The sequence below is a fragment of the Xenopus laevis genome, chromosome 3L (assembly GCF_017654675.1).
Source record: "Xenopus laevis strain J_2021 chromosome 3L, Xenopus_laevis_v10.1, whole genome shotgun sequence".
NCBI classification, from domain to species: domain Eukaryota; kingdom Metazoa; phylum Chordata; class Amphibia; order Anura; family Pipidae; genus Xenopus; species Xenopus laevis.
Genome location: NC_054375.1, coordinates 138,275,597 through 138,288,283, shown reverse-complemented (window position 1 = coordinate 138,288,283; position 12,687 = coordinate 138,275,597). Strand labels below are relative to the sequence as shown.

The following is a 12,687-nucleotide window of genomic DNA, read 5'->3' as shown; positions in this document are numbered from 1 at the left end:
TACATTAGTAGGGAAGCAGTGACGGGAAATAGGGATGTTTTTACTGCAGTTGTTTTCTGTCTGATTCCTATGGTGGCCCAGATCTCCCCACTAACATTAACCTAAGGCTTGAGTTTGAAGGAGCAAATGTACCTGTACAGAACAGAAATAAATAGTATGTCAGGTTTACTGATCCTTTAAGCATATCATTAGGTGAATGGAAGAGAAAAAGAAAGCTAGAGAGGTCAGAAAAAACAAAACCACTGCACTTTTGGGATAGAAAAATAACACAGGGCTATCCCTAAACAGGATAACCGAAAAGAAGTCAGGGAATATATTCTGACAGCGCTGACCTGTGCAAATGGTACCAGAATGGAGGAACAGAGAGGGTCAGGCTAAAACCTGTCACTACTACATTAATGGGGTTGTTCACCTCTGAATTCACTTTTAGTATGATGTAGGGGGGTGATATTCTGAGACAATTTGCAATAGGTTTTCATTTGTTATTATTTGCGGTTTTTGAGTTATTTCTTTTTATTCAGCAGCCCTCCAGTTTGCAATTTCAGCAATCTGACTGCTAGGGTCCAAATTCCCCTAGCAACCATGCATTGATTTGAACGTGAGACTGGAATATGAATAGGAGAGGCCTGAATAGAAAGATGTGTGATAAAAAGTAGCAATAACAATACACATGTTGCCTTACAGAGAATTTGTTTTTTATATTGTCTGTGACCCCCATTTGAAAGATGGAAAGAATCAGAAGGCAAATAATTAAAAAAATATATAAAAAATGAAGGCCAACTGAAATGTTGCTTAGAATTTGCCATGTCCATAGTAAAAGTTAACTTAAAGGTAAACCACGCTGTTAAATATGATACAAGTTTTTTATTCATATGCTTTGTGCTACACAGTAGTGATGCGAGGGTCAATAAATCAGCCTACATTTGACTGTTACCCATATAAGACCCAACAGAACTCGCCATTCCTCCATAACTTATATACCTGTGCCTAGGGTTGCCACCTTTTCTGGGAAAAAAATACCGGCCTTCCTATATATTTATCTTTTTTCCCTATTAATAAGATTGGGATCAACCATCGTTTTTAAGGGGGGATGTCGGAGGGGCTAGGCAAGGGGGCAGAGCCAGGCCCATGCAACACTAGTACAAAAATAAATCCTACATTCAGCGTGTTCCTACATTTTGAAATAGATGTTATCATTTATGTATAGTGTTTGTTTCTGACAACAGTGGCTGAAAAAGTCTTTATATAGGGTTTTCAGTGTCCATTTGTTTCACTATATTCAATTTTTGAAGGCAAACATTTTTTTTTCATTTACTTTCAATTTTATATTGGTGAGCAATTTTATATTTGTGAGCATTTGTCTAATATTGAATTTTAACGTTCACCGTCTTATGTCCTTCTGAAGCAGCTCTGGGAAGGGGGGTCGTCAGCTCTGTAAAGCTGGCCATACATACAGAAATCCCCTCATTTGACAAGGTCGTCAAACGAGGATAATACGGACGGTCGGATCGAGGGCCGCATCAACAAACCAATGTGGTCCTCGATCCGATGGTATTTTTAAACCTGCCTGATTGATATCTTGCCAACTTTCAGCCAGATATTGATCGAAGCCTGTAGGAGGGCCCATACACTGCCCAATAAGCTGCTGACTTAAGGTGGCCATACACGGAGAGATCCGCTCGTTTGGCGATGTCGCCAAACGAGTGGATCTCTCCGCGATATGCCCACCTTGAGGTGGGCAATATCGGGCTGATCCGATCGTGGGCCCTAGGGCCCAACGATTGGATCCTAACGAATAGTAATGGGCGGTCGGATCGCGGGACCGCATCAACGAATAGATGCGGCCGTGATCCGTCTGGATTTTTCGTCCCATCCGATAGAGATCTGCCCGACTTTCGGCCAGATCTCGATCGGGGAAGCCCGTCGGGGGGCCCCATACACGGGCCAATAAGCTGCCGACTCGGTCTGTCGGCAGCTTTTATCGGCCCGTGCATGGCAACCTTACATCTGCCAGCAGCTTATATCTGCCAGTGTATGGGGACCTGTTCTAAATAGATTTTTTATCTTTGGCCCTGCTGAGCAAAATCCCTGAGTTTCATTTAGGGCAGAGATACACACTCATATTCGGGGAGATTTAATCGCCTGGTGATAAATCGCCTCTTCTTCGGGGCGACTAATCTCCCCGGATTGCCTCCCGCCAGCTAGAATCTAAATCCCCGGCGGGATGGCACTTGGATCGCTTTGTTTTCCGAAGTCGTCTGAAGTTTCCTCGTAAGGCAACTTTGGAAAACGAAGCGCACCCATTGCCATCCCGCCAGCGGTTTACATTCTAGCCGGGGGGAGAGAGTTCGAGGAGATTAGTCGCCCCGAAGACGAGGAGATTTGTCGCTGGGCGACTAATCTCCCCAAATCTGAGTGTGTGTCTCTGCCCTAAAGGCAGCAAATATCAGCTACTTGTCAATGCTACAAAATACACAATAGTAATAGTTGGCTTTACTAAGATACTACGAGGGTACTAAGTTTTCCCAGGAGCATTAGCCCATAGCAACCAATCAGCAGGTAGAATTTATTGGTCACCTGTTTGAAAGCAAACATGTAATTGGTTGCTATGAATTACTGCTCCTGGGAAAAGTTAGTGCCTTTTATTATATATATGGGGGTAAGTATGTTTTAGCAAAGGCAATTCTCAGCATTGTCTATGGCAGGTTATTTTCTGGCCTTTTGTAGCTGCTACTAGTATGTGTTTCTCCGTGTGTCTTCACCCTTCAGCTTTAAACTTAAATTTAGGAAAGACGGTAACACATAAAAGATGGAAAGCCATTGAAAAAAGTCTTCTATCTGAAAATAACTGAAGTGAAAAAAAGTGTTTTGAAGGTGAACATTTTGAAGGAGACATTCTCAATGCAATTGTCTTATGTGACCCTGGATTCATACAGCACAATCTCTATTAAAACTAACCCCCCCCCTTGAAATTGACTACAGGACTTTACATGCCCCTATATAAACAGCATTACATCAAACCTAATGAGATATATGTGTCATAAGGGAAAGTTCATTTCCACTTCTGGAATAGACAGGTATTTGTTTTGTTGACCTTAGAAAGAGATAGTATGTAACAGCTCACAGAAGAGAGGGAGCAGCTTTGTCACCTGTAATAGGGGCCTCCACCTCAAGCATGGTCTTCTCCTGGCGCAAAATGGCTGCACCCTCGCGTATAATGCGCAGAGCTACTTCTTCCTCCAGTCTTCCCTCCTTGATCAAGTGATTCTTGAGGGTCTCCAGTTGAGGACGCCCCTCGACAAAAACCTCATTCATGGTCAGGCGACGGGTAGGTGGAAAAGGGACAGCTACGAAGAAAAAGAAAACCCATTAATATTTAAAGAAGTAGAGAGAAAAAGGGATAAAGGGATAGGATAAAGGACAAGGATATAAGATGACGGAGAAAAATCTGATAATGAATACATTTTGGAGGCAAAATGTCTACATGGGTCATTTATGGTCTTGTCACAGAGACAATTTACAGCTTCACAGGCAAAAAAAAACACTTGGTCAATGTCATTTGGCTTTAAAGATGTACTCGAGGGTCAAGTGACAGTTGCTGGTAAATGCGTCAGAAAGAATTTGTAAGAGATTATCTCGACTTGTGATTGTATCCTCAAACCCAGACAATTGCTATCAAAATAATATGGAGCAATACTTATATTTTTGTCAAACCTGCCCCACTCAGTGCCCAGAAACAACCAGTGTTCCTTTACCAAACAAATAAATGGATAATAGTGTGTCAAGTGGTATTTTATCACTAGTGGCTACCAAGAACCATTCCTACAAGCAGTGATCCCCAACCAGTTGCCCGTGAGCTACATGTTCCTCATCAACCCCTTGGATGCTGCTCCCAGTGGACTCAAAACAGGTGTTTATTTTTGAATTCCTGACTTGAAGGCAAGTTTTAGGTTGCACAAAAAACAGGTGTACTGCCAAAGGAATATTTTACACTTGTGTTGCTCCTCAACTCTTTTTACATCGAAATGTGGCCCATGTGTAAAAAAGGTTGAGATCTAAAGTAAGGATGTCCACCTGGAGCGCCTTGAAAGGATTTCTACAGGCATCAGACTCCCAGACTTCTCCATCATATCCTTTTGACATTCTCTGGTCCAATGCTATAGCTCAGATCACTGATCTGGTTCATAGAAAAGGCCTAACTTCTATCAAGATATGTCATTGACACACAGAGCCATTCATCTCACGGGAAGCTCCATTACCAGCGATGAAGACCACAGGATACACATAGAAGAACACATCATATCAACAGAGATATAAACCAGGAAAGAACTAAAGCTTTGCTTCCATTGATTTTATTTGTCATATTCCTCCCCATTTATCACCCTCATTCTATCAAGGTAACAACAATGTTACAAAATGCTCTCAGCTCGTGCTCCTGGCTAGATTTGCAGTCATGCCAGTTATAGAGTTCTGCAAATATACAGGAGAGGCATAAAATACAAGCAGCAAATTATAGCCCAAGGCTAAGCAAACAGAGGGAGTATAAATAAGATTCAAACCGCCAGGAGCAAATACTTGGCGGCAAAAAAATGGTCTACCAACGCCTGTGAAAGTATATAAATACTTTAGAGATCAGTTAGAAATAACCTTTAAGAACAATGTCCCATGTGGCACTGTGTCACCTTCAAAAAATCTTGGCAACAAAACATCACAAATTCTCTCAGTAATTGGGGGGGGGGGGTAATCAACCCTTTTAGGTGATACTACTTGCTAAGCAACAGTTCTCATGATCTGCATGGTCTATTTCTATACCACGAGTGTAGGCCAGTAAATGCTTCACATGGCATTCTGTCCATGTTATCTCCATAGGAAAAACTGCCATATGCTATTGTCCTTGGGTGGGGAAGGGGGAAAGTAAAGCCTGAAGAACCTTGTCCTGCAAGCAATCATGCTTTATTTATACTGCATCTTCTAAAGAGGTCAACTTGTTCACTTCACAGCTCTTTCACCAAAGGATAATTCACAAGAGCCAAAAATGCTGCTGTAAGTCTTGTGGAATTAGGCATGGAGTCTGAAAGGAGTATTATTTCCAGATCCCAAAATAGTTCTTCTTATTCAGCTAGCAATTAAGGCTTTTTTAGCTTACACCTCTGCCAAAATGAGGCACAATTAAGAAGACTAGTCAATCCTAACATGCTCATGGACTCCTTTCTTTAGTAGGGTTCTAAGGTAAGGATAACATGACAGTCAGGATTCTGATTGAAGGAAGATCTTGTTCTTGGGCCCCAAGAAGTATCTTGGCTCCTATTTTGCTGAGCAAAAATGTAAAATGTTTCTTCCAGTTGAACAGGTGGTTCTTCGAAAGCTCCAGATCAACATGACTAATCCTTAACATGATATATTGAGGGTAAGGCACTAAATGTTTGACATTTACACAATATAATAACTACATGACAAGCAAAACATCATCTTCGCCGTCAGTCATGTAACGGAATGATATGATACAGCCATGTAATGGAACGATGTGACAGAATGCTTAGCGTAAGATTCCAGAACAATGCGCCCAGGGATGGATACTCGGATAAAAAAAATCAGGAATATTACCTTTGGGGTCAGGTCCTCAGGGTCATCCAGAAATCCAATATATTTGTTTAAACTACCCCAAGATAAAAATTGCATGCATTTTCAATCAGAATATGCGTTTGTGATAAAGCATTGGATTCTAGCTTCATTCCACGCCCTTTCTGAATACTAGGAACTCGCGTCTATGGAATGGGCACCTACCAATCAAAATATCAAAAGGCTGATCTTTTGTGTGTTTCAGACACAAACATACATGTGCTTCTTCGTCCAGTAATTGATGTTCTCAGAGAAATGATGTGTCATTGACAAAACATTTGTGCTAGTCTAGATAAAAAACCTCAATTAGTCTGGGCACTCTCTGCTCAGATAGGTCCGTTTTTTGAAGGGAATGGCCTCTCAGGTAGGTGCTATACCTTATAGAATAAGAGAATTGCTTTTCTAGCATAGAATTATGAAAGCCTCAGGAAAATATGCTGGTACCTGCCAAGAACTTTGTTCTCAACCAGTCCCAGGAACCATGCTTCAGCATGTTTAAGCTCTTCACTAGAAAGCTTGCCAATTTTCCCTAAAACATAGCTATCAAAGGGCAGGCCTAGAATGTATATAGAAATGTACCTGGGCTCACCCCACATTTGTAATATAGGATGTCTGGTTTAAGGCCCATGGAATTAAGACGTGTGGGTGTAAGATATAATGTTTGTATTGTATGGTATAAGATGAGTAGGAGTGAATAAGGTCCTTCTAATCATCAGTATCTCTAATAGCCCTACAAGTTTCTACCCAATAGGCACTAAGTCATTAGTTCATGACTCTTTAACGTTTCACTTTTTAGTTGAACAGTGGTTTTGACCTCTGGCCTTGTGTCTGGAGGCCCCTTTGCCAGCACTGCTCCCCACTCCCCAACCTAATGGTCTGAGGCTGTTGTTTATGCTAGTTACTTATACTAGTCACTTACACCAGTCCTCTGTTGCACCTTCTCTGTCATTATAGAAATCTGTAGAACTGCCTCAAGCACAGAGAGGCAGATCTTGGGGGGCAAAATGACCATTGTCTGAGCTGAAGATACCGGTGATACAAAGAGACTCCAGCAATCAAGTTGAATTTCAATCCTGCGATAACCATGTGTTTACTTGTATACACCCAACAATACAATATTTCAGGGGTGGGCCCCTTCGTCAGGATCCAGCACAATGTCTTAGTGTGGGGTTTTCACGCTGTGCACGGAGAGACTGTATTATATTCATTGTATTTTGTATCATACCTAAGGGCCTTTGCCCACACCAAGGCTAGTACTTTTAGGGTAGAAGGAGGACCTTTTAGTCTCCCCACGTAACGGAATATTGGTCGCAGGAAAGACCATAAGTTTTCAATACAGCGTCTTACTGTATATACAGGTAGAAACAATAGAATTCTCTCCCCAAGTCACATCCATTATCATGGTCCAGTTACTAAGGGGCCTGTTTACAGAGCAGCCTGTGGAATCTGAAAGGTCAATTATGAAACAATCTTAAACTGTTGACCAACAAAACACACTGTTGCTCACAGTAAACAAATTCTTATGCAACAGTAATTTGTAGGATAATGGTTTTTCATTGACATTTTAATGACTTTAACCAAGATATTCCTTAGGGACAGTGCAAAGGAAGAACTTGCTACATCTTCAGCGAGCAGAGGAATCCCACAATCATTTTCTAGGAAAAACATCCCTCATAAACTTGCCATAAAGTATTTTAATTTAAGGGCCTATACAGTCATATGAAAAAGTTTGGGAAACCCTCTCAGCCTGCATAATAATTTACTCCACTTTCAACAACAAAAATAAGTGGTATGTGTTTGATTTCCCAGGAACATCTGAGTACTGGGGTGTTTTCTGATCAAATATTTTTAGTAAAGCAGTATTCAGTTGTATGAAATTAAATCAAATGTGAAAAACTGGCTGTGCAAAAAGTTGGGTAATTTTGCCAATTTGAATGCATCAATACTGATTACTGGCAACACCAAATTGGTTGGATTAGCTCGTTAAGCCTTGAACTTCATAGGCAGGTGTGTCCAATCATGAGAAAAAATATTTTCTCTTGGCCTAAATTTCTCCACAGGCCAAGAATGGGCTCCTCTACTGCTGCTCTGCTGATCGAAGTTCCTGTACCCGCAAATATTGGCTCTGCTTGAATGCACAAGTGGGCGGCTTTTGGCGCAAAATCTCGCGTTTTGGAGCTGGCCGAGATCCGAATCATCTGGCCCTAGCCTTAGTGCAAGTTAGCACTTTTCTGCAAGGAGTGCTATAATTTGGTATTCATTTTACCCAGTACCATGTGTAAGGATGATGATGTTTTAAAGTGGACCTGTCACCCAGACATAAAAATCTGTATAATAAAAGTCCTTTTCAAATTAAACATGAAATCCAATTTCTATTTTTTATTAAAGCATTCATAGCTGTTGTAAACTCATTTAAAAATCTCATCTGTCAATCAAATATTGTCTGCCCCTCCTCTTATGCCTTAGGCAGACAATTACTTTCACTTTCCATTCAGCACTTCCTTGATGTCACTTGATGTCTCCCCACATTCCCCCAGTTCTCTTTACCATTTAATTGTGTAGTCAGGGCATGGGGATGGACATCAGGTCCCCCATTCTGGTGCACAAACAAGATTTTGAGATGATGCAAGGCTTGTCTTAATAACAGTATGCACAAAATGGCTGCTGTCTGCTTGTTATAATTATGAGTTCCCAGACTGAAGGAAGCAAGATTCAAATAATTTATATAGTGTAATTAAAGTTCATTTTGCTTGACTAATGTGATAAAATAGGATTTTGAATAATTTGTTTGGGTGACGGGTCCCCTTTAATAAAGTATCCATTATCTATTAAAACTCCACGTATAATCTATTACTAAAGTGCAGAAGAATTTTGCAAAAAGCAACCCCCTTTTCCTCTCAGTTCATTTATGTTTAGAAAGAGTTTACTTCAGTAAAGCAGGTTGAACAAACCTACAGTAGACTTCTCGATAAAACTGTACAAAACAACATTTTCATATAATTGTCAGTATGTGTATGCTGGCCTGACGACCCCCTACTGATAACAGTACACTTTGGATCATAAGCAGATCTTGGAGACCACATGTGATCCAACGTATGGAAGGAAGTGCCTACTTCATTTCCTACTGTTCTGTTGGCCTGAATGAGTGGAACAACAGAAAGGTGACCAAATCTTGAGAAGATTGATTGGGTACTGTACGGGATGTGCCCGTGTAAGGAGGATCCTAAGATAACATCTTCTACCGCACTGGGAAATGCATATTAAAACAGTAGTAAATACAGGTTCTTGGGCATCTCATGCATTTGATATACCTCTCTTGCTTGCCTTTAGCTCTGCTTGGAAGAGTCAGACCTAATGCCAAAGCTGCCTGCCTTTTTATTTCCATTTTTTATTTCTTTTTCACCTGAGGAAGACCACTTTGGTCGAAAGCATTGGGCTCATGATGATATTTATTTTGGTATCTTTTTTGTAACCAAATTTTTTTTTGATGTAATAAATACTCTTTATTTGAGCCTGAGGGTGTAATCCTTCATTTGATTTTTGTTCATGATATTTTTGGAGACTCGCATGGGGAGCCTCCCTTGGATTAGCACCTCAAACTTATTCCCTGGGTGTGCGCCTCCCAACCTCATATTTTCTAATGCCAAGGCTATGAGGCACAAAGAAATTTCTAGATGTAATCAGATAAGGTTTTAGCTGATCTGTGAAGGAACTAACCATACAAAGGTTCCAAATCACTAAGAACCGTAGAGTAAATATACTGTACATTCTCATGGCAAAGATAAGAAGGTAAAGGACAGATGCCCTTGAGTAAATCAGTGTGCAGTCACGTCAGAACATGAGCAAACACTACATTTAACTACAGCGAGACCTGGAATGTTCATTGCTAGACAGACAATGGACCAGAACCATCTACCAGACATCACTATCACATTTATACATCACCAACATATACTGCACTACTGCAAAGAGCTTACAATCTAACAGTGTGCAATCTAACTGCATGCACCTGAACGCTGAGAAATGACTTCACTGAGCAGCCATGACTGAGAAAAAGAAAAATCACAGCACCTAAATACAGCGAGAGCAGTCAGTGAAAGTAGGGCACTGCATGGAAAGCTGACAAGTGTATTGGGGACACTCTCAGATAAACCAAGCTATTGGCTCATATCAGAGAAAGAACATAAAACGTCACCTGCTTACACTGCATCCCCAGTAGATGACTCCCTACAATGTAAAGTACCAGCAGGGCAGTCTCTGGGTCGGTAAACACAGTCACAGTACAAGATAACCCACGGGCTAAAAAGATATTAAGTAAATTGGATTTACATTGGAGATGCATCCTATACCAGTGAATAGTACTGGATAAAACAACATAGTCATGACCTTCTCCTATCCTGCCTAGACTACTGCAACTCCCATGTTCCTCTTCCTCCTTCATTAGTGTGTGAAACTAATCCTCCTGCTCCCTTGGTGGGAGATAACCTGCTCCTCTGCTGTTAAAATCGTTAGCAAGCCCCTTCCCATTAACCAAAGCACAGTTCCAAAATCCTTTTCTTTACTTTCGAAGCCCTTCACTCCTTGTATTATATACAGAAGTTCTCCGCACTGCCTTTGTTCGCTATGAATGCTTTTACTCCTCTGCACCTCTGCTCCTGGCCAACGACTCCAGCCCTGGACTGGGAGTCAAAATAGGCCCTGGCATTTCAAGGCCCAAACAGCCTCCCACCAGCCCAATAAATAGTGACTGTCTATGGCATCTTACAGCAGCCCCTCTGGCATTTGCCAGAATACATATTTATTAGGGATGCACCGAATCTGAATCCAAATTTGCATATGCAAATTAGAATTTGGTTCGGTATTCAGCCGAATCTTTCGCGAAGGATTCAGGGGGTCGGCCAAATCCAAAATAATGGATTTGGTGCATCCCTAATAAATATATCTATATATATAGATATATATATATATATATATATATATATATATATATATATATACGTTATCCGGAAACCCGTTATTCAGAAAGCTCCAAATTACAGAAAGGCTGTCTCCCATAGACTTCATTTTATTCAAATAATCCATACTTTTAAAGCTGATTTTTTCTCTTTTTCTCTGTGATAATAAAACAGTACCTTATACTTGATCCAAACTAAGATATAATTAATCCTTATTGGGAGCAAAACCAGCCTGTTGGGTTTATTTAATGTTTACATGATTTTCTAGTAGACTTAAGGCAGGGGTCCCCAACCTTTTTTTACTCGTGAGCCACATTTGAATGTAAAAAAGAGTTGGAGAGCAACACAAGCATGAAAAATTCCATGGGGATGTCAATTAAGGGTTGTTGTTGGCTGTTTGGTAGTCCCTTCATGGACTGGTAGCCTACAGGAGGCTCTATTTGGCAGAACACCTGGTTTCTATGCAACCAAAACTTGCCTTGAAGCTGGGAATTCAAAAATAAGCACCTGCTTTGAGGCCACTGGGAGCAACATCCAAAGGGTCGGTGAGCAACATGTTGCTCGCGAGCTACTGGTTGGGGACCACTGACTTAAGGTATGAAGATCCAAATTACAGAAAGATCCATTATCCGGAAAAGCCCAGGTCCCGAGCATTCTGGATAACAGGTCACATAACTGTGTGTGTGTCCAAGGCAGGTAATGGGGCAGGGAATGAATGTATATATATATTTATAAACATGCGCCTTCATAGATGTGTCTCTATGTAAATGTGTGTGTATGTGTTTATATAAACCATATACAATTGGCCACACACACACACATAAGGCACACAGTATTCCCAAATATAGGGTATGTCTGTAGAGTTTCTGTGGCAATGCCAAGGTGCTGTCAGTGTGTGAGAAGCAGGGTGCTAATTACATGGCAGGGAGGGAGTCAGCCCCCACAAGGCATGGGCGCCTCCATGCACAAGTGTATGTGTGGGATAGAGATGTGTACAGCCCAGACAGGCAGAGTAAATACACAACACATGCAGTGTAACCCTTTCTGTGCATTCACTGTAACATAAATGCGCACAATAAATGGAAACAAATCATTTATCTAATGGATTAATAAAAATATATGGTATGGATATGTGACCTGTTATCCAGAATGCTTGGGACCTGGGGTCTGGATAACAGATCTTTCCGTAATTTGGATCTTCATACTACTAGAAAATCATATAAACGTTAAATAAACCCAATAGGCTGGTATTGCTTCCAATAAGGATTAATTATATCTTAGTTGGGATCAAGTACAAGGTACTGTTTTATTATTACAGAGAAAAAGGAAATCATTTTGAAAAATTTGGATTATTTGATTATACGGTAATAGAGTCTGTGGGAGATGGCCTTTACATAATTCGAGTTTTCTGGATAACAGGTTTCCGAAAAATGGATTCCATACCTGTAATAGATCTTGTAGGAATTTAAAAGCACATGGGAATCTACCATGCAGAGCACACACACACCGTGGGGGACCTGACAGCCATCTGGCTCTGCTAGTATTGTGTATAAAGAGAGTTACATGGTTTAAAGGAGAACTAAAGCCAAGCTTGGTGCCAGCCATTGCAGAGAATAGGGACTGAAGTGGCTCAACTGCCAGATCCCACTGCTTTTCTGAAGTTACAGAGAATAGGGGCATTTATCAGGTGGTTCAGTTGGGGGAGGTCAAGGTGTAAACCGGGATGCACCGTATCCAGGATTTGGTCTTTTTCAGCAGCATTTGGATTCGGCCGAATCCTTCTGCCCTGCTGAATCCTAATTTGCATATGCATATTTGTCTTTTTGTCACAAAACAAGGAAGTAAAAAATGTTTTCCCCTTCCCACCCCTAATTTGCATATGCGGATTTGGTTCGGTATTCGGCTGAATCTTTAGCGAAGGATTCGGGCGAATCCAAAATAGTGGATTCAGTGCATCCCTAGGTGTAACATAAGCTTTTGTTCTCCATCATCTTGGGTATACATGAAAGATTTGCCTGTTTAGAAAGGAGGTCCAGATTGGGCTGACTATAATAGACCTGTTAGTAGAGTACAGGGCCAATGTGGTCCTCGTCCAACTGGATTTTTCACCCAC

At 41.0% G+C, this 12,687-nt stretch overlaps 1 protein-coding gene across 2 annotated transcripts in view; it reads right to left on the bottom strand.

Moving 5' to 3' along the window:
- The window catches only part of ppp3cb.L (protein phosphatase 3, catalytic subunit, beta isozyme L homeolog), a 48,320-nt gene that overhangs the window by 18,891 nt on the left and 16,742 nt on the right, over window positions 1-12,687 (bottom strand). For both annotated transcript variants that reach the window (NM_001091570.1, XM_041585045.1), the window contains 1 exon segment: window positions 3,150-3,347. In NM_001091570.1, the coding sequence (NP_001085039.1) occupies window positions 3,150-3,347 (198 nt within the window).